This window comes from Cyanistes caeruleus, chromosome 1 (assembly GCF_971803275.1).
Source record: "Cyanistes caeruleus chromosome 1, bCyaCae1.hap1.1, whole genome shotgun sequence".
Lineage (NCBI taxonomy): Eukaryota > Metazoa > Chordata > Aves > Passeriformes > Paridae > Cyanistes > Cyanistes caeruleus.
The window spans coordinates 24,374,362-24,397,374 of record NC_141701.1 but is presented as its reverse complement, the minus strand read 5'-3'; the positions used below and the strand labels follow the sequence as shown (position 1 = coordinate 24,397,374).

Below are 23,013 nucleotides of genomic sequence, written 5' to 3'. Positions count from 1 at the left end.
GGCCTTGGCTAGGCATTGCCACTGATGACCTAGCCCCTCTTTTCAATTTATTGAAAGGGGGAGATGAGCTGAGTGCTCCAAGGACACTGACTCCAGAAGCCAGGGATGCTTTAGAGAAGGTAAGCAGTATGATGGAAAAGAGACAGGCACATAGATGCCATCCAGAGCTGCCTTTCAAATTTATTGTAATGGGGAAATTGCCACACCTTCAGGGGTTGATTTTTCAGTGGGACAAGGACCAGAAAGACCATTTGATAATAATTGAGTGGGTCTTTCTCAGTCACCATCGGTCCAAAAATATTACAAGGCCACAGGAATTGATGGCCCAGCTGGTTGGAAAGGCCAGGCTGAGAATGAGAGAACTTGCTGGCTGTGATTTTTCATGTATACATTTGCCCCTAAGCCTCTCTGAGGAAGAAACCTCCTCAGTGAAGATGACCAGGGAAATGTTTGAGCACCTCTTGAGGAATCAAGAGACCCTGCAAATTGCTCTGGAGAATTTTACTGGGCAGATTTCAGTTCATGCCCCTGCACACAAATTGTTTAATTCAAAATTTAATTTGGTACCAAAAGATAAGAGGAGTCAGAAGCCCCTTGAAGCTTTGACTGTTTTTACTGATGCTTCTGGAGCATCCCGAAGGTCAGTAATGACCTGGAAAGATCCTCAGACACAGCAGTGGGAATCAGATGTTGATTATGTGGAAGGATCCCCTCAAATTGCTGAGTTAGCAGCAGTGGTTAGAGCATTTGAGAGATTTTCAGAACCATTCAATTTGGTCACTGATTCAGCCTATGTAGCAGGAGTGGTTTCCAGAGCAGAAAATGCAGTCCTCAAGGAGATCTCAAACAGAACTTTGTTTGAATTGCTTTCAAAATTGATTTATGCAGTGTCCCATCGAGAACATCCTTACTTTGTTATGCATACCCGGTCGCACATGGAATTACCTGGTTTCATAGCAGAAGGGAATGACAGAGCTGATTCCCTGGCTGCTGCCCCTGTTGGGCTGGCCAGACTCCCTGACCTGTTTCAACAGGCAAAATTAAGCCATGAAATGTTTCATCAGAATGTACCAGGCCTGATTCGACAGTTTAATCTGAAACGAGATCAAGCCAAAGCCATTGTGGCCACGTGTCCCCACTGTCAGCACTCAGCTCTGCCATCCCTGGGTGCTGGAGTCAATCCAAGGGGACTTGAAAGCTGTGAAGTATGGCAAACTGATGTAACACACATTCCTGAATTTGGACAGGTAAAATATGTACATGTATCTATTGATACCTTCTCGGGAGCAATTTTTGCCTCAGCCCATGCAGGAGAAAAAGGTGTGCACGCCACAAAGCACCTATTGCAAGCTTTTTCTGTACTAGGAATCCCTAAAGAAATTAAAACAGATAATGGACCAGCATATATTTCCAAAGTGTTTAAGGAATTTTTGCAGGAATGGGGAGTGAGACACAAGACAGGAATCCCACACTCTCCAACAGGTCAAGCAATAGTAGAGAGAGCACACCAGTCACTCAAAAGAGTTTTGAAAAATCAGTGGAAAGACAAAGTAAAGTTAACACCACAGGAAAGATTATGCAAAGCCCTGTTCACTCTCAATTTTTTAAATTGTTCTATGGAAGATCAAAACCCCCCTGTGGTTAAGCATTTCTCCCCTCATGGCAAACACAAGCTCAAGGAACATCCACCAGTGCTGATGAGAGACCCTGAGAGTGGAAAAATTGAAGGTCCCTACAAATTAGTGACATGGGGAAGAGGATACGCTTGTGTATCAACACCCCTGGGTTTGCGGTGGGTCCCACAGAGGTGGGTAAAACCGTACATTGAAAAACACCCCACCAGACCCCCCGATATTTCAGTGGCAGAAGTTCAAAGATCAAACAGGTATTTGGGTGGAGAAGGAAATCCAGATTCTCCATTCTACCCTGACTTTCCACTGTTGAATCTGTTTATTGATGAATTCAGCTAATGTTTTTTGTTCCTTGTTTTAAGAAGAAACCATCCCCAGCATGACAGTTTTGTGAACATTTTCTCAGGATGGGGATTTTCGGGATGGCTGTCTTCTGTTTTCCGGACTGTTTTAGGGTTTTTTGCAATTGTTGTTGTTGTTTTGATTATGTTTTCTGTTTTGCAACGTTGGTGTGTTACCACCACCACCAAGTTAATTTCTCCTGCACCTCAGATAAATGCTGTGGAATTCCCAAATCCCAACATACCCCAAACCCCTTCCCCTTGGTTTGAAGAAGTAAAACCAAGTTCCCTTCCTTCTTTTGGAAAAAATTAGGGGGAGATGTTGTAGTTGATAGCCTGAAATGTATCTTTTCCCATCTTTTATTTGTGATCCTCCCCCCACCCCCAGCTTCTCTTTTTCCTAATTGTTTACCTGGCGTCAAGTTACCATGGTTACTGAAGTTTCTCTCCTCAGCCCCACGGTGAGAGGCCGGATAGAGTAAAGAGAGGACCCCGCTGGCATTTCCAGCTGCTTGAAGTTTCTTTAGCCCAGGAAAGCACGGGGTTGAGAGAAGAGAACCCTTCTTTCCAACACGGAAGTTTGTAACTCTGTTTTTCCTGTCCCAGAATGCCTCTGAGCTATGGAAGCTGAGAGGCCAGGCTTACCTTGCCTTCCCTTTCTTTCCCCCCTGGGTTGCCAGGAAACCAAGCCCCCCCTCTCTCCTCCTCTGCCCCTCTGTGGAGAATACTCCTACACCTTTGTGGGCATTTGAAGAAGTTGGTGTCTGTTACTTCTTATCTTGGTGTGTGTAACCTTGATTTGTAGAAAGTTTGTAAGATGTACTAACTGAGAAAAATAATTGGTTCTCTCTCTGATGTTCCCTCCCTCCGAGAAACCCTGTTAAAAGAGACCCCCCAGACCCCAAATCCTTTGTCTCTCGTCCCTTGGATTCCCCTTCACAGAAATAAACTGTGGAATGCAAACCAGAGAGAGAGTCCCCCCCTGATTTCTTTACTCGCTCTATAGACTTGAATTCTTGAAGAAAATCAGTGAATCTCACAAACATATACTGGCTCTAAACTCGAGTGAAGAGAAACCTCATCACTGAGCTAGCTGGGTCACACTCGAGAAGATCGAGTCATTTTTTCTAGTTTGACATATGTTTTATCTTTGCTGCAAGATCAGGCAAATACAAAATGTCTAATACAAGATCAGAGACTGCATTAAATTTCATGATATCTTGTATCTTTTTAGGGACAACGAAGAAAGTACCTTAAATAGGATAATAATATAATAATATTATTAATATAATAATATAATAATTAATATAATAATAATAGGATACTGCTATTTCAATGTTAAGTGGACAGAAAAAATTATAACCATGTGAAAATTAAATCTCAAACACTGAAATACAGAGGAATCTTATTGATAATGTTTTTGACTTAAGTGTTCCTACAATTTTTTTTTTCTTAATTGCTTATTTTAATCTAATTTTGGGAAAAAACAGGGGGTTTTCTTCATGAAGATGTCAAATTTTTTATTTTCTTGGGGTTTCTGAGATTTATTAAATGTGACCTGAAGAACATACAGAAAAAGTCCAGAATCCAAAACAAAGAAATAGAAAAAAAAGCGAGACAAGTATAGAAAAAATGATAGACCTAAAAGAAAGGTCTTCAGAATAAATATCAGAATATGTATTACTGGAAGGTATTGAACCACAGGTGAAAAGAGAAATATGACTTTGTGACAGCAGGGGTCAGGATTTCATGTCCTAAGGAAATCTTGCTGCAATAGAACAAGAGTGCAGTGAATTCAAATATTTAGAGATATTAACTATTATCTATATATGAAAGAGAGGAAATGAAAAGCTTTGGACTATTTTTGGGTCTATGAATGACATTAATAATGTTAATTTACAATTGCTTTAATTGTATAGGAAAATCTGTGTAGTCAGAGAGGTTTGTTACCAAACACAGATGGCCAGACATTTCAGATTTCCATTTCAAGAAAAATGCGACTGCACTATGACTGGATCCATGAAACCTTAACAAGAGTAAGTGAGATATTGTTATTCTTTAAATATTATTTAAAATATGAATTTTTTCTGTTAAAGTCTTGGTCCTGTTATATTTCAGAAACGTGGTCCTGCCAGGCTTTTGGACTCATCTGCAAATACTTTTGAACAAAGCACAAGGGCCTACAATGCCATGAACAAATTTCTCAGTTCTTTTATTGATCATGTATGTATATTGACATTACTATATTAAGGAAAATATTCTAAGTACAAACTAAAAATTGTAAATCTAAAGGACTGTAATTCCTCTTTAAGCATATGTGCTTCAAGATTTGTTGTTAAAGATTTTATGGCATCCAGAACAGTGCTTCATTTAAAAAAAAAAAAAAAACAAAACAATTGCAGTGCTGTCCAGCAGTGCAGACTGCACTTAAAAATGACAAATCCTTTTTTGTTATGTACTTACTTTTGTCTTGGAATAGACCAGTGTTTTTTGTTTCATTAATAAAGGTGTAAGTAGCTGTACTTCACTTTGTATCAAGTTTGAAATCATAAAACAAGAATTGTTGTTTTCTTTTTCTTGCAGGTTCATAAAGAAACAGATTATATTGTTAAAGATAAATTGCTGCTTGAACGAATTCTTGGCATGGAGTTCATGGAACCAATAGAGAAAAGTATTTTTTATAATGGTAAAAAGATGTGTGACATTTGTACTATTTTAAGTATCCTGGTTTCTGTGTAGTTTTCTTTCCCAGGATTTATAATCTAAAATGGACTTTACAGCAGGAGGGATCATTGAATGACTGCTTGTGAGGGAAGTATTTAAGAGAAGTTCTTTAAGTTACAGAAATCCTGTTTATAATTTGTCATTTGACTGTGATGTCTTTTATTTAAAGCAGCTGAAAGTAACAGATGTGCACATGTTTATGAAATTCATAATCATAAACTTTGATAGAAATACATTGTTTGATAGTCTGCTATGGTTCGCAGAAGTTTCGATACAAGTCAGGGTTTCATGGCACTGAAATACACAATTTATAATGAAAATACGCTGTTTCCAATGAAACTTGTACTGGACATTTTTTGAACAAGTAGGAAGTGGGAAAAGAATATGTTTCCTGCAATTGTTTACATATTCTTTTCTCTTATAGAAGTGGTGCTTTTTGATAAAATAAAGTAGATAAATGGTCTAGAGTACTTTGGCTATGAAAAAGGTACTTTCACCTTAAACGACCTGTTTTCTGGGGAACCATTAAACAAAAATAATGCTAAGATCTGAACCTCCTCCTAAATAAGGCATTAAGCATATGATTTTATGATTTTGTTGAGTTGGGGCCAGAGCTAATAGTTACTAAAAATTTCAGTGACAAGGAAGTTATATCTGCTTCTTCGTTTAAAACAACTTTGTAAAATAATCAGATTGAGATCTCAGGAATAAATAGAGTTGTGTGTGACACTGTGTTCATCAGTGTGATGCCATTTTCTAAGTGAAGTTTGTGTTATTTTTCAACAGAATGGCAGGACTATCTCTGTGTTGCCACAGAATGTCATAAATTGCTCTATCTCTGATTTTCCTTTCTTTCACCAGCTTCCTGAGCACGGACTGATGAACTCCACAAACTTGCAACTCACAGAAACACTAATTTTTTTTTAAATGTTCTCTTTCCATAGATGAAGGACACTCTTTCAGTGATGTTCTCTATTATGGCAATGAAACAACACTGCTCATCTTTGATATCCTGTTTTTCTCGGTTGTGGATTTAGCTTCCCAAAGTTTTGTTTTAGCAGCAATTCTAACATACCTGCAACAAGAGGTAAATTTCAATTTAAGAACAAAGTAATATTTTTTAAATTGGAGTCAGTATGGGAGTTTAAATAGTTAACTAGATAATAAATGCAGTGAGAGAAGATTATATTGAGACCTTATAAAATAGTTTTATTTATTTTGTCAAATAAACTTGTGAGAAATTAATTTTGTTCACATGGTGATCCTGAATGAAAAGGTTACAAAAACACAGATATCTGTTGAAATTAATCTCACGTAATTCTATCATAATTTAGAGTGGAAAGGTAGTGGGAAATGTTTTAAAAATGCTAAAGGAAATTAAGCATCTAATTCATATTATTTGCAATTTAAAAATAATCTGATGTTACTATTTTATGTTAGATACATACTAGTGTAATTATTTCTTCATTAATACATGTTTTCCAAAATGTTCTTAGATATTTAGGTTTATTCGTAATACACTTGGGCAGAAGAATTTGGCATCCAAAACCTTGGTGGATCAAAGATTTCTCATTTAATTGAGAAGATGAAAAACTGTTAAGGATTTAATCATGGAAAATATGAACATGATCGAAGTGTCTCTGACCTGCAGATTAACTGTAGTGCGCTTTTCAACAATAACAATGTAATGGGTTTGAAACTTGTCATTTTTTATATTGTGTGCTATTAAGATTTATTTTTCTGTATTTATAGGGATTTTTTTTTAAATTTAAAAAAAAAATAGGCCTTTAAAAAGAAAGGTACATGCAAATAAGAAGAAGTAAACTTACTGTTGTTATTATTAGAATAAGATAAAAATTATTTTATGGCTTTTGATAAAATATGGACCACTGACTTTGAGGCAACAATTTGAGCATCTGATTGTCAGGAGAGATTGCCAACTTTTAAATTCTCTGAAAATACCTTAAATCTTGTTTATTTTTTTTAAGTTATTTTGAGTCGTTATGTTTAGCAAATATATGTCGAGTTTTATACAGCACAAGATTTTTTCTTAATTAAGTTAGTATTTCAGGGTGAATTTTTAAAAATCACTTATTTTCAGTGAATCCCACTTGAAATTTTAACATTTCTGTCTTGTGTCAAACAGTACTGTATAATTCTGTCTCTTCTGTTGGAGTATATAATTGTTTCTTTCATGTGTGGCCTACACATGACATCCCAAACGTATTTGAGGTACAGTGGTGTTACAGTAATGTAGAGAAAGAGGCTATGATAGAGCAAAGGAGATGGTCATCAATATTTGGGATTTGTTCTTGATCTGCTGCCTTGTGATGCAAGATATTCAAGGAAACAACAGTAATTATTCTGTCCACTTTTTCCACACAACTGAAATGGAAGCAATTTTTTAAAATCTTTTTAGAATTGTTTTCACAGGTGCTCATGGTCTCTTAATTTCCAGATTTTATTATCTTTAGATATAACAGAGACCATAATAATTTTACCATCATCATATTTTTGGAATTTAGATGAGTTAATAATTACTCAAGTGCCAAGGGAGTTTGTAAATGGCCTTCAAATCACCTTAAACTGAGGTGTCTACCTCCCATTTTTATCACTGAAAAGTCTCCCTGCCTTTTTATACTTAATGTTTTTTCATTAATTCATTAACTAAATATGAATAGTGTTTGCTGGCTTTATAGCTCTTACTTATCTTTAGATGATTCAATAAGGGACTTTGATGAGCAAAAATACCAGAAAAATATCAGTTAACATCATCTCATGTTTATTCTGAAACAGAGACTGAGGACATGATTCATTGAACTTAGCAGATTTCCAGTGCAGACATGCTTGTCTGAGTGGAAGCAGCATTGCATTTCAGATGGTTTTTGGCTTCATAAAGAGGAACATGTTCTCATGTCGGTACCCTGTCATATCATACTAAACTGAGAATAACGTGGACATAATTCTCAATCACTATTGCTCCACTGCATTTGCTTTTGGTGTTGCAAAGCCTGTGTCAGTTGCTAGTCCAATACAGTTGTATTGAGTGATAGAATGTGCCTGCCAGTAAGGCTGTGACTAGAGAGATAACTGAAAAGTTGATTTGCAGTGGGACATCCATTTATTAATGTGCAGTTTAGCATGGGTATTTCCATTTCATGCTTTCCTTGCTTCTGTCTGCTTATGGACACAGTTCTTAGTTTGTTGGTGCATACTATGCCTCAGAAAAGGTGTGCATACAAAATTTCAAATGGAGTGAAGAGTTCAGGATAAATAAAATTAAGGTTGCTGCATTTATGGTGAATGTAGTAATTAAAGTGTCCATTAGGTTCTGGATCTCTTTAAACAGCCAAAAATTTTATTTTTACTGGGAACTATGACTGTATGACCTCATTAGTTGTGAGGTTTCTTGTCAGTGATCTACAAGAGCCAAAACTAAGCTAAGGAGCCATCTGAAAAAGAGTCTGCAACAGGACATTCACAAGGCAAAGAGCCTCACCTGGTGTCCATGTATTTCTTTGGTGGATGTCTTTGCAAATCTGAACTAAACTTAAGTCCTTACAAGTTCTACTGCAAAGTCAGTGCATGAGGGGAAATAAAATCTTTGTCATGTGACCATATTGACCCAAGTTAACAGATGTGACTGAAGGGGTGTAGGGAGTTGCTGTAGTCTATTAATGAGCGAGGGTGACCCTGGTGAAGTGCCCCAGTACTGGTCTTTAGACCAGTAGAACTGTGAATAGAGCTGTGCATTACTGTCAATTGTCACGGGCACAGGCTTGTTCTTTCTGAATTCTGGTGATATGTTCGTGATCATGAAGTTTTTCCAGGGGACAGAACCACACTTCAACCATACTTCCTCCAGAATAGTCAGATTTATGACCAGCTACAGCCAGAATATCTAAACTAACTAGACTTGGGTGAATGAGAGAAATGTCTGAAAGCAGAATGAAGATGTGGTTGTGTCATCTGTAGACGTGTGGAGTTAATTAGTTTGGTATTTATCAGTTCAGTACCAGCAGAAATGGAGACATTTCAGCACGTGAGCTCTCACTCTGTACCTTGTTCTCAATGCTTCTGCTAACCAGGTACACCTCTCCATACAAAATTCCTGCTCTGAGTTTGCTTTAGATATGCCTTTAATTATCTCCTGCACAGCAAGGCACATGAAAGCTTTAATGATCTTGCATTTTGCAACTACTGCTAAAAGCAACTCTTAACAGATAAATGATAAATTAATCTAAAAACATCCTGTCAAAACAGTTCAGTCACTTGGCCCTCTCCTCAGTGTACACGCTACTCTGTCTTGTTTTATTTTTCCAGATCATTTGTCTAAAATGTTAATATAGCTAACATAGGCACGCTACATGATTTAGGAAATAGTTACAGGAGTCAAAAGCTACAGGAATTCATAGAAGCTCTTCTTCACTCTTCTTGTTCAGTGAACACTTGGAACAGGCTGACTGAGCTTTGTTCCCCTATTCCTTGATTTGTTCAGGAAATATCAACCTTGGTATTTTTTTAAGAAATATCACTTGTGATTGTATTTCCAGCTTAATGTTTTTTATTTTTTTTTTAATTAATACACATCTACAATGTGTTGTTCATGTGATGACTGTCTTTCAGGTTTCTAAATGCTCTGTTTGTCCACATGGTATTTTCAGTCTCTCCTGTATGTTTCTCTATTTCTCAATAAAACAAAGGTCAAAGATTTGAGACAGGGTTTTTTTTCCACGCATTAATTGAGTTGACCCAAACCTACAACATGTTTCTTCTTTCATGCACATGAGAGTAGGGCTGCTGCTGGCTCTACAGTCCAGAGAAGCTCTGTCAGAACAAGTGTGAGAAAGGGGTTTTGCAGTCCATGCAACAATGGTTTTGGATAGCCAAAACTAATGGACTGAGATGGTTATTTTTTGCCAAGTTAGATACCAAACAAATTATTTCTACAAACAATTAAAATTCGTATATACAGACAAGGTACAGTAACTTCAAAAATATGTTAAAATCTACAGGTTTCATTTACTGGTGAGGACTTGCCATTTTACTACAACATTCATTTGAATGGTAGGGGCAGGTGTGTGACTGAGGTAAACCCTACCAGAGGTGAAGAGTGGGGCTGGCAGGGTGCTCAGCTTCCACCCTCTTATCAGCTGCAGCATGGGCAGCACAGTGATGCCAAGCCCAGCTCGAGGGGTTTTGGTTTGTTTTCAGGCTCAGCAAGAGTGTTTGAGCAGTGGGTGAAGGGGACAATGACATTGTGACACACTCTTAAGAAAGTAAATGGATGGTGGAAGGAGGTAACTACCAAACCTCTCAAAACTAGTCTCCCTCAACATTACCTACTTTCCCCTTTTTTTCTCTACCCAGTCACACCCATTGGGGCAGCATTCCCCCTCCACAGCCTCTTGGAGGATGGATCTGGGCACTGGTTCTGGCAAACATCCCCAGGCTGCTGCCCCACCTGCACCAGCCCTTCTCCTCACCTCTTCCTTTTGAGGCTCACCTGGGCCTGCAGAGAGCCAAGCCCCAAAAACATTGTCAATGGGATTGCAGGAGTTAAGTTGAAATCTTTGTTTAATAACAGCTGTGCTGAAAGCTCAGTATTTATCACACTATCCTGGAAGGTCAGAGCAGCAATGAGGCTGGGAGAGAGACCCCTCAGGTGTTCGTTTCTCCTAAAAGCATTCAGTCAGAAACTAGTTTCTGGTTTTTTTGACAGTTTGAAACAGGGAAGGGAAAGACTGCATTTCCTATTTGCAGTATTTTCCTCTTTTTTCATGTGTGTGGGTATTAAGAGTTGAGCTTCACTGTTGAAAAGACCAAAATTACCCTCCTGTACCTTGTAGTGCAAATTATTTTCTCTAAAAACACTGGAAAATATTACTACATGGCAGGACATGCAGATTGCTTTCTGTGGAGATTACAATGCAGCGAGTGTTGCGACATAGGGCACCCAAAAGCTCAGTGCAGAACTTGATGAGACTCTGGGTTCTCCCCACATCATCCTAAACCCACAGGGACATGGAGGTAGACATTTTCATAAGGATGGAGGCAAAGCCTGACAAATTCGTCTGTGTAGACATGATTAAAGTTATAAATAGAAAAGAAAAGAAAAAAGAAAAGAAAAGAAAAGAAAAGAAAAGAAAAGAAAAGAAAAGAAAAGAAAAGAAAAGAAAAGAAAAGAAAAGAAAAGAAAAGAAAAGAAAAGAAAAGAAAAGAAAAGAAAAGAAAAGAAAAGAAAAGAAAAGAAAAGAAAAGAAAAGAAAAGAGAAATCAAAGAGAGAGTATATGGATGCCTGGCTTGCACAGGCAGCTGCAGCTCACTGGTGGTTAACACTGATCTTACTGCATATTATTTCTGTTAGGTGACACCCTATCTTTGCAATTGCAGAAACAGTGCCGTTTGGAAGACAACACAATTGAATTCCTTTGAAGGCTGTAGATGCTGTGGTAAGTCTCAGGGATTTGTGAGTATGGTGATGGTGGGAAAGTGCTGGGTCTGAGACTTGTGGATCAGGACCATCTGGTCTGCCAACAGGAAGAGCAGGATCCCACAGCGATGCTGTCTGGTTTGCAGCTGCAGATGTGCAGCTGTGACACCCCTGCTATACAGGTTGTAAGGAAAGGCTGGTTGCTGTCACTGTGGAAGTTTTGCTTCCTCACCCCACATACTGTAAGCAAACCACAATTTCCTCAATCTCTTTAGCTGTTTAGATCTAGCATGGTCTCCAGTGGTTTATTTCTGACAGTCTGAATAAACTCAGAGAAATGCTTTGATGACATTTGAAATACTCACTGTCCATGCTCAGCAGACATGAAGCCAGAAGAGACCATGAGATAATGGAACCTCCCTTGGTGGCCACTCAGGGCTCTTGGCTCCTCTGGCACAGTCACACTGATTCCCCATCCCTTGTCATCAAGGGAAACACTTCCTTCTCTGAAATCATTGCCAGGGAAGGGCTGGGATTCTTTATGATGCAATTAAGAAGCAGACATTTAAATGTATTTAGATGGGAGAACAGAAAGGAGTTTATCTGCTCTGAGGAATTTGTTCTGTCTCCTGCTTTACCTGGGAGAGCTTGAAATGGATGCAGTAGGTAAGGACAAAAGTTAGAGAATTTGGAAAGCTTGACCTCCCACCAGTGATTGCCACACCACCCATAGTTATAAAAGCCATACTGGAAACCACAGTGTATAATTAGAGGAGGTGGATGCTTTCACATTCTCTGCCTCTGTCCATGCAGTAGACTAAAATCCTGGCTGCTCTTCACACCCCCTGTCAGTCTCTTGGCTCAAGGACCACATAATACACATCTGCAAGGAGCACAAGCCAGCTCTGTGGATGCTTGTGCTTGGAAATAAACTCTAGAAAGCAGCTCACAGCTGGGAACAAGCCTCAGTCCCTGATATTACCTGGGCAGTGGCACTGAAATGGATCTAGCTGGGCAATTGGTTCAGAGGGTTGTTGGTGAGCAAGGAACCCTGGCAGGGTTTGCTGTCCTATGAGGGGAGGAAAAAGTGGAGGAACCAGGCCTGGGAAGAGGTGCCTGGGGCGGCAGGTCTCAGTTTTGCCCAGAGACACCAAAGTGCAGCACCAGCCCAGGATCACGAGCTCTTTCAGCTGTGATTTGGCATTACACAAGAAATATAACACAGCCCATTCTTGTGTGCTCCTTCTCTGCTGCCTCTTTGCTGCAAGGAGAGCATGCAGTAAATGTGAATGCTGAACACACAGTATTACCCCACCCGTGGCTGCCAGCAACACACACATCCAACAGAGGCAAGCTGGGACTACAGGGAGGGTCCCAAACCAGTGCAGCAATCACACAGTGATGACACCTTCTCACGTGGTTTTGTATCCAGACCTTAGCCAAGAATTACCAGATTCCTTTTCCCAGCAAATACATGAGAAAGGCATTTCTTGAGAAAAGTGCCTACAGCCCAGGAAGTTGCCATCCTCCAGCTTTTCCATATGACAAAAGTGCAGGAGACACATGGTACAGAAGGCTATATGCACCAAGTTAAACTCTGTGGGAAGATTGGAGCAATCAGCAAAGTGGGGAGTAGAGAGAAATGTCTTGTAGGGCTCCCAGCAGTGGGTCTGGGTAACCCCAGAGTGCACTTTCTGCAAACCACCTGTGCAAACAAACCAAATGGTTCACAGCAGGGTAGCCACGCTGGCAGGTAAAAGGAACCTGGCCCCCAGCTATTTTTAACCATTAGCCTGAGAGTCTGTAGGGACCAATGACCTTCCTGGCCCCAAGACATTGCTTAAGAGCTTAAAGGAGGGCTGTAAGCAATGATAAAATGCTCCAAAGCTTATATCCCTGTGCAAAATCCCCAGATTTTGCAGGTCTGTGTCTCCTTTGGTGCCAAGGAGTGATTTAACTAAAGGAAATGGAAAATTTCCCCATTTGCTTTGGCTGGAAGTGTTTTTCTCAAAGAAATCCACCAAGCACATGCTGAAATCCCACTGGTGGCCTGATCCCCTTTTCTGTGTCATAGCACAGGCTCTTGCACAGTTTGCTCCCAAGGTAATTGTTTTTAGGGTTAATTTCTGAGCAGGGGAAGGTATTCACACTCCCAAAGAACTACACTGTTAAACACAATTTATCTCTGGGTTTACACATGCGTAAAAAGGTTGTACTAAAGCCAAACCTGGAATAGAAATGTTTCAAACAACCTCCCTCTTGTTTGCTCTGTCCCAGAGCAGTATTGATTTAAGAATATTGTCTTGATGGTAACCTGTTGGAAAAGTTAAAATTCCTTTCACAACCTGGAGAGAAAAGGGGGCCTCTCAGTGGAGGTTCTTCCCAGCAGTGGCAGGGGTTGGCACTCTCCATGCAGACATCTGTGCTCAATTCTTCTGGAAGGCTGCACTGGCCCATCATAGGAAAAAAAAAAAAAAAAAAAAAAAGTGGGCCCTGGAAAAACATGAATTAAAGTAGCTGGTAATTCCCCTTTTGTCTACACCTGAGCATACAGGTTTAAATGAGATACAGCTTACAGTGATTTTGGAAGGCTGTGCCATTGCTGGAGCCCTGCTGGGGTTGGGCTGGCTCCTGGGTCAGGAGACTGCACTCCAAAAACACGGAGGAGAGCTGAAAGGCGAGATGTATGCAGGGGCATCTTTGGGAGCTCGCAAAGTTGCGGGACAAAAGGCACACTCGTGTAAGCCGTGGAGGCTGAAGGAGGAAGGGTGTTTTCGGGCATCCCTTCCTCTCTCCCGCGGCTGCTCCCAGCGCAGCCGCAGCAGCGCTCACACGCCCCTGCGCCACCCGCCCGCCTGCCAAAGGGCCCTTTTGACAGGGAAGCGGCCTGTTAGCATCAAAGGCCTTGCGCGGCAGTAGCCGTGCTGTCCGGCCGAGCTCTGCTCAGCAGGACGCTCCTCGCAGCTTCAGAACAAGGAGCCGCAGAGGCTCTGGGCAGTGGTGCCCGAGGGAGGACTCGTCACGCTGGTCTTGGACATGATGCTGGGGCTTGCTTGACTGTCGCTCCAAACTCCCCTTCCAAGCTCACAAGACACTCGTTCATCCTGTCTAAGGATGTCTCTAAGGACATTTCCTCACCTTACGCAGCTGCCTATTCCAGACACTGCGTCTCTGACTACTACCGTACTGCAAGACTCCAGGTGTCCCCCTGCCCTTGTGTCCCAGCGCCTTGCAGCCTCGTCACAGGGCCAGGGAGCCGCTGGGAGCAGCTGCTGCTGGGCACCTCTGGCTACCACCATCCTGGCCAGTTACACTCAATTGCTGACAGAAGTCAGGCCAGACAAAGACAAACTTTTTCTTGGACAGAAAGGAACTACAGGGCTACACTTGGCCCAGGGAAATTCTCCACCCAGGACCAATGCAGGACATTATTTTGTTTCATGGGATAGAGAGGACTGAGCTAAAGAGGCTAAAAAAAACCATCTGGGAACATAGGAGAAATGCCTTTTGATGAAATTAACTGTTGTTTTCAAAAAATACCTGGGTTGAATGCTGAAAGTTTTGGTGTCATGCCTACAGTAATCTGAGTTAACATTCTTTTATATATATTGTAATATGGAACAACATGCAAATCACTTCAGGGTTATTAGCTTGTTGTCATCCCCACCTATATCTTAGGAGTTTTATTCAGAAGGTATGAATTGAGACAAAATAGGTAGATCTTACCAAAGCCCCAGTTATTTTAGGTCAATTATGATCAGAAATACACTTCCATGAAACCATGGGGCCATATAGCCACCTGCATACACATACATTCCCTGTCCATGAACACAGTCAGTTCAGGGGTTAAAACCACATTTTTTCTCACCCCCAGCAGAGTGAAATGTAAATAGGCCCCTTGTTTTGCTTCTCTGCTCTGTATATCAGCCATAGAGGGTCCAGAAGTTAGTGCTTAGCTGGCAATTTTGCTGATAATGAGGGATGGCCTGTTCATTTACAGCCACATCATCTCTGCTGACAGAAGTAAAAATGAGCTTTTGTCAACATCAATAAACAAATTAGAAACTGCTCTGGAGAGACAGAGCTCTGGTAGCCCCATTGCATCAGCAGTGGAACAAGGGGAGGGCCAGGCCCTTCCAGCCACCAGCTGCAGGGGATGTGCAGGGGATGTGAGGGACCTGACCTGCCTGTAAAGCTGCTCCTCTCTGCTGCTGGCCTGGTGTGAAAGCACCTCCACCACCTTGGCCAGGCGCAGAAGGAGCAGGGCTGCGCTCCCTGGATATGGTGGCTCAGAGTTTGCTGGCCTGGCTCCCTCTGGTCACTGTGGCTCCACCAGGCAATAATGGATGTCCTACAGCTGGCAGGAATTTTCATCAAAACAACAGGTTTTTATCAGAAAATTCCAGTTCATCAAATTCAGCAGGCTTTGAATCAGCAGAGCAGTTTCTAACAAACTTCTCAAAAAAACCACAACAAACCAGAGTCTTTTCAGGATCTGCCTCATTCCTTCCTGGATTCTTGAGCTGCAGTTGCCAAGGACTCACACATCCACAGCTCCACACGGCTGTGCTGAAATATTTCAGACTTTTTATTTTCCAGGGATGAGAAGCCTGGAAAGGCCTAGCATGAATAAGGCTTATAGGTCCCTGCAGAACAGGACAAAGCCTGCCATCCTGGAGGATATCCTATCACACCAAGGACATAAAAGTTCCAATGCCCAGGGAACAAGGAGCCTGGACCCATTGACAAAGACTTGGATAACACAGAAAGAAATTCCTGGGCTAAAGGAAGTTTACAGGAACACCAAACCCAACCTGATCTCCATTCAGGTTTCTTACTATCAAAACTTCATTTTGAAATTGAACATCTCCTTTATTGTCTGTGAGGAACAGACCCACCATCTGTCCTCCCACCATTGAGAAAGGAGAATGCTTGTGCTTTCTAACTCTACATCCCTTCCTCTCACTTCTTGCAGTTTCTGAAGGTTTTCCTGCATATTTCTTATCAGAAAATACATTTCCTTCAGTGCTGTCTTCATGGTATTGAGGGCACAAAATTTGCTGTTTTATCCAAGTGCTTATCTCTCCTGTGTTTGATGTTTATAAGAGCTATTTGCCAATGATTTCCAAGGTGTTTTAATAACAGGTGTTGCTTCCTTTATGTATGCCAGAGTGAAATTGCCTGTATGAGATCCAGAGATAAGGCAAATAAGGGATGCACTTCTCTGGCTATGATAGTCTCTCTTCTTCTGGATAAATATTTCCTTCCACCACCCAGGGCAAGACTGAATGTCTGATTGGGTGGATCATTTAATGCTGCTGGAGGGAGCAAAGGCTACTCTGTGCAGTCCAAAGGCTTTTCATGCAAGGTGACAAGTCCACAGCCCTCATTGTCTTACCTAAGCAGAGCTGTTTGGAGGCCTTTCCACCCCTAGATCAAAGGAAACTGGTCCCCAGAGCTCACACTAAAGGTGACATTCAGGGCATTTTGCAAACATGCAGGTGCCTAGCTCTGACAGAAACACTTCCCAGACCCCAAAGGCACAAGGCACACACTACTTACAACCTCCCTCACAACTTGATGTGCTTCCATTGCTGTGTCTGGATTATCACCTGTGGCTAACCATCTGCTTAGTTATAAGGACCAGTTGAACATTAACAACCATATCAGATATCCACACATTCCTCCAGAGCTCTGGTTCAGCCTCACATGGTGCTGGTGAGTATAAAGAAGCAGCAGCTTCAAAGAGTATAAGACCCAAGCTGAGAGCAGAGATGTCCCATAGCTCCACAAGGTTTGGAGGAAAGACACTAAATACATCCCATTTCTTTTGCTTGAGGGAAGTAAAAGCAGTGAGTGACACAGGGAACAAGAGAAGAGAACATGAGGAAAGATGATGGGGAGAGAAAAGGTTTCTCCGTTGTCACCACCGAGGCTTTGTGCCTACAGCAGGAATTATGAGATGACTTCTGATAGAAGTCAAAGAAATCACGGCCTCATGCATCATCCTATTTTTCTTACAATTACTTGATTACCAGATAACTTTGTGCATTAAAAGCACGTGCCTCAAAGTTGTAGTATTGTATCTTCAGTAGAAACAAGCAGAAGTCATCACCATGCTCAGCATGATGCTTTTTTTGGTCAAAAAAACATCAGAACCACAGGTTGCTCAGATGGCAATGCTGCCCTCTGTAACCAGGTGGCCACTCCCCCCTCAGAAACAGAACAGATGCAAAAAATAAAATGTTAAGAAGAGGTTAGGATTCAATAAATGGAGAGACAAACACTTTGATTTGGGGACTGGCCTGTCCTTTTCCCATCCTGATGGTGTAGGTTTACTGAACTCAGGGACAAAAGACTGCTCAGTCCTTCATCACTTTATCTTTGGTTGTCTGATTTTGCTGTGTTTGCTGCTGCCAGAGCAAGTTCTGCACTCAGTCACTCACATCCAGTTGTCATGAGAGCTGATCAACACCTTGCACAGATACCTGTGCACAGAACATGCCTTTACTGACTGACCTCCATTTCCAGCAGTACTTTACTCTGGGCCTCATCAGATTTCCATCACAGGAAAATTTGGGCACTCCTTCCAGTGCCTTGATTTTGATTAAAAACGTAGCTTTAATTCTACTCATAATTTTTGAAAAACTTGGATAATTTTAACAGAGCTTTAAAAAAAAAACTGTGATTTTTCATCTTCCAATTACTGCATCAAAGCTTGAAAAATTACAGATTTGCTATGGTCCATGTTTCAAATGAGGGCTCAATGCCAGTTTGCCACTGGGGACTAAAGATGAAGCAAATATGAAAGAGTAAATGCAGTCCTGTGTGTTCAACACAGAAGCCACATACTGTTTCAAGGAACGTTTCAGACATAGCCATATAACTGATTTGGAAAGGAAAACTCTGCTGCAGCTTGAGAGAATTCAGTGCTAACTGGAGTAATGATCACTCGCTCTCATAATGGAACTTATCAGAAAAACAAAAACATCCTTAATATTCCTAGCACAAACCAGGCATGGATCCAAAAATATTTTACCTCTGAGTAACTGGGGAAATGAGCTTTTTCCACCGTGCGTTCTACTGCAGTGACTCACCAAGGAACTCAGCCCCCAGTGTAAGGCATCCTTGCACAGTGGTCCATCAGGAGCAATGCTCAGCCAAGCATATGGCATCACAATCACAGGCAGCAAGCAAACTGAAGATTTATTTCACCATGGGTATGAAATGTATATTTCATTATGTCCACTATGCAGATGAGCTGGGCATATAACCTCGGAGAGCTCGATTACAAGACTAAAGGATGGTGAATGCTGCTTTTCCCTAAAGTTCTACCAGTATTGTATCAAATATTCAAAACAAAGCTCTGTTCATGTCAGTTCATGGTGGTTTGTCCCAAATGACCAGGGGATCACTACTGTAAGGCACATACATACATAATCCTGTCTGGGAAAAAATTACAGGAAAATATTCAGAGGACAAAGGACAAATTGGCCCTACCCAATCTTGTGCTGTGAGTGCCCCCTCCCACCCACCATCTCAGGAGAATAAAGCATATTTATTCTCACTACTGTTTTAAAGAAGAGATGCTGACTGTTTAACAAGTCCTATGGTAACACATATCTTTAAGCTCAAAAGGCACAGCTGGATGATGGAAAAGAGCCAAGAGAACATGACCTGCTTTCCTTGCTCCCCTTTCCTTTTCCCCAGGTCAATGGCTTCCCTCGCCCCAGCCCAGCCGCCCCCTGACTCCTCTGTGGGCAGATTCAGTTCACTGAACCAGTAGTATACAATGCAGGCAAAAAAAATAAAAAGAAAAAAAAAAAGTAATCTATTTCCAGCTCTGGAAGTTGTGTTGTCCTGGCAAAGGGTCTGTGAAGCATGACAGCCGGCACAAGGAAGGGGGCTGTGCGGCAAGGGAGGAATGCGGGAGCACGGTGAGGGTGCACTGTCGCTGTTTTATCGCTGAGCCGCTGCTCCGCTCGGGCCCGGAGCAGGGGAGGCGTCGCTGTCTCCGGTGAGCACTGGGCAGAGCCAGATGTGCCGAGTTCTCACCTGCAGGGCGGTACGACCCAGCTCCCAGTCTGCTTTGTAATGACTCAGGAACCTGACAAAACGCCTGAATCATTGCCAATTATTCATGTGTCATTTTTGATGTGTTGGAAAGAAGCTCATGGAGACAAGTTGTTCTGACAGTAAGACATACTTTGGTGTTGCTCAGCTAGGGGAGAAGGCATTCGCTTTCCAGAGGATATTACATGAAGTCCCTGATGATTCCTGCTTACCAGCCACCATCCTGAGACCTATCCAAACCACACAGAACTTAGTGTTAGGACCTGCCAGCTGCAGTCATGATGGAATCTCTGTTTTTTGTCAAAATATATGCCAACATAATGCGGGTGTTTACATACAATATATCCCATATAAAAGGAATCCATTGGTGTACCTGTTTACTTGGTAGTGTATATTTTTGCAATGAATTAAAATGCCAAACTGAATTTCAAGAACTAGGCTGAAGATAGGCACAGAAGGAGTGCAGACTGGGTACAAGAAGTACCATGTTGCTCACTAGCTTTGGGGAAAACAAGACAATGGAAAATGTCCCTCATCTCATGTTTTCTCAAGCATTTTTAAATGAATGTGCAAGATCTTTCACACCACAGTTAATTACAGAAATGGAAATGTGTCTCTCACTGTACCAGAGCAAGAGAAGCAAGGTAAGAAACCAGAATTACAATACAATAGTGCCAGTTTCTGAATTCAGCTGTAACTATGGCAATCTTCATTCACAGTATTTAACTGAGACTATAGAAAAATAGTGCATTTAGCAAGCTTGAATAAATCATTACCTCACTGGCTTACAAATGTTTCAAAGACATGAACTTTTACAAAAATAAAACTTTATAAGAAATTTCTATTTGCAGAAATCATTTGACATTACCTCTGCATTGCCTGTTCATGTTGACTACTGGGATTTGGCTTTTCAGAGTAGCCAAGCATTAAAGGAGATACATTTCAAGACAACAGGCAATGAAAAGTAAATACAAAATTAAGTATTAACATAAATTCTAATACAACGTCCTGTTATTGTTCAATTACTGTTAAAAGCTGGTACTGTCAGCAACAGTATTTTATTTTTTCAGGTTGTATAAAGTCAACAGGGGACACTGGGCCAAATTCTTCTCTCACTTATATGTGTTTTTCCCTCCCACCTTCATTGGTGTCAGCAGCCTCAGCTTGCTGCATTGTCACAGTTCCCAATGCTCCTCATACGTAAGCTCGAATAAAGGAGTAGTGTGGTATTAAGAGCAAACAAAACAAAACAGAAGAAATAGATCAATATAGCACATTTCTTCTCTGCATCCTGCTCCCCTGATGTTCTGGGCTGTCAGGGAGTACTTCACCAGCTGCTCCCTGGTATGTGGTACAAGCCTGTTGTTAATCTCTGCTTCATACAGCATTTTTCTTTACTCTTCCGGTACAGAAAGTAACTGACAGAAGATAAAGCAAAAGGATGAAAAATAATTTTCAAACATCAATTCCAAACCTTTCTTAATAGAGGTGCTTGGTTTGAGACAGCCAGTGAACAAGTTTTTGCTTGCTATTTATTGATGTCCAAGACAGGGAATGCTCTAGATGCTGTATTTATTTCAACATTCACTAGACCAATGCATCATGTAGAACAACTGCGCCATACATGTGTTTGACAAACACTTAAGCTAATCCATAGCCACACAAGTTTGGTTAGTGGTGTTTGGACACAACAAAGAAGGCATTTCTAGTTCATAGGGATGGGCACATTTCTGGCAGGACTCATCACTGAATTCCAGCCAGATCAGGGACATCTGGATTCCCAAAATCATGCTACATCTGGTGATTTGGCCTTGGCAGCAAGACCCAAAAGGCTTGGCCACAGTAACAAAACAAAAGGTAAAAGTGGCAAGGCACTTGGCAGAACTATGATTGCTGCAGGCAAGATAAAATCATGAAACCATGATGGTCTGGGTCTGCACTGTGAGTGCTGTAAAGATGGCCTTAAGGAATGACTATGGAAAATGGTACAGTGTGGGAAGAGATGCAGTTATCCTATAGTCCCTTTTCCCTTAAGTTTTCTCTGAAGCTTTTTTTTTTTCCTTTTAAAAAAAAAGACCTGGCAGCAAAACAACAGTTTTAAACTGTTCTTTACTGACATGATTGGAATGTTTGGGTGTGAGCCTTGTCACAGTATGTTACAGGCTGAGCACTGTGCAGCAAGTCCCATGCCTTTGAGCACAAGCTGGACACGGGGAGTGCATTTCTTGTGCACATGGGAGCCCTGATATTTCACTGTCTGGAAACAGTTCAGAGTTGTCAACGACGCAGATTTGCTAATCAAAGCTCCACATGGCTGAAGGACACACACACACTGACCTTTACTACAGCCCTGGGAATGCTGCAGCAGCCTGAAATGACTTTTTAGAGCTGCTCCCACTGTTTGAGTTCTTTGCAAATATTGGCTGGGATACTGTGCCTCCAAACAAAGCACCTTTTAAATATGTACTTCTCAGAGAGAAGGGAGGAATTATCTTTGATTCAACAGGGCTTTCAGATACCCTTTCTAGATTACTACAGTCATTTCATTCAGTTATGCAGACTTCCAATTAAAAGTTAATGAAAACTAACACACTTCTTGTTTCTCCTGAGGCACATTTGCTCTCCTATTCAGATGGCTGAGAAAAATAAGTCAGAAGAAAATGCCTCCTTGTCTGACAAAGGGTGCAGGGATTCTGGGAGCTGCCTGGCAGCAAATTCCTGCATCAACACCATTGCTGTAATTTTGAATCAGTTGTGCTCATTTTCCAAGTGTGGTTTATAGCCACCTCCCACATGAAAATGCATAAAGTATCATTAGCTCTGATGGGCACCCTTTGTCTTCCCAGGAAATGACTAAATGCTGTCCTCAAAAAGCTGACCACTGGAGAGAAGTTACAGACTCATGTTTGGCACAGAGTGTGGCGTTCGCAGCTGTACTGCCTGCCTGCCAGGAGCTGTCTGCCTACAGAACATGCTGTCTTCCAGCTGCTCGACCCACGATAGTCCAAGAGGATAAGAGCAGTGTTAGAGAAGTGAATGGACTTTCTGTTTGCAGATTTCTCTTGCTTGGTTTTATAGCTCTTTTCTGGGGAAAGTAAGCTTGCTGCCAGTCTTCACATGATTGCAGATTTGAGAAGTGTTTCCTGGATTAATCTAAGGCATTGCTTTTTGACTCAGGGCAAGGTGTCCATTATTAACATGCAAGAAAAAAACCCCACCCTGTGACTCATATATTTTACCCACTGATACATGCAAATACAAACCAGAATGACTTGAATACAGGATTGTATTGGGGGGTGGTTTTTGTTGTTTTGCTTTTTTTTGCTAACATCTTTAAACCCTTGCGCTTCATAGACCCTGACCTCCCTTATTCCAGCTCTTCTTTTAGCTGTTCCTGTTTAATCCTAGAAATCACCTTGAGTCATGACGCTGGGTATAATGCAATAGATTCACATGTACAATTCCTGTATTTAAAAAGTGCTTGTTTTTCTGAACACAGCAAAAAGAAGGCAAACAGCAAGAGCCCGCCTATGCTTACATTAAAGTACTTTCCAGGAAGCCCTTTGCCTCAGTGTTCTTCTTCCTTTCAGCATCATGTCCCTGAACTCAGTTTACTGTGCCCTTTGCATTTCTAGCCCTTTTTTTAAAGTTCTTTTCCCCTCTCCTATATGCACATGTATGACTCCACAATTTCTGGCTTAACCACTTTCTGTCTGTATTATTTACCAGTACACTAATTGCAAGCCTATATGGGGACATGCTATTACTTAATCTTGTGATATTGGTGCAATATTTGGAGAGGTGGATTGT

General features: G+C 41.3%; 1 protein-coding gene across 4 annotated transcripts in view; it reads left to right on the top strand.

Annotated features, from left to right (window-relative positions):
• Window positions 1-22,761, top strand: part of TMEM67 (transmembrane protein 67) — a 53,307-nt gene extending 30,546 nt beyond the window's left edge. Inside the window, exons 24-29 of one of the 4 annotated variants that reach the window (XM_086882400.1) lie at window positions 3,892-4,008; window positions 4,091-4,195; window positions 4,556-4,658; window positions 5,641-5,783; window positions 11,091-11,149; window positions 22,050-22,761. In XM_086882400.1, the coding sequence (XP_086738526.1) occupies window positions 3,892-4,008; window positions 4,091-4,195; window positions 4,556-4,658; window positions 5,641-5,783; window positions 11,091-11,132 (510 nt within the window). In that variant the 3' untranslated portion in view covers window positions 11,133-11,149; window positions 22,050-22,761. Of the gene's footprint in view, window positions 1-3,891; window positions 4,009-4,090; window positions 4,196-4,555; window positions 4,659-5,640; window positions 5,784-6,192; window positions 9,413-11,090; window positions 11,150-11,216; window positions 11,477-22,049 lie in introns of those variants that run through there. The other 3 variants (XM_086882411.1, XM_086882416.1, XM_023920770.2) reach the window with 3 other exon arrangements.
• The last annotated feature ends 252 nt before the right edge of the window (window positions 22,762-23,013 follow it).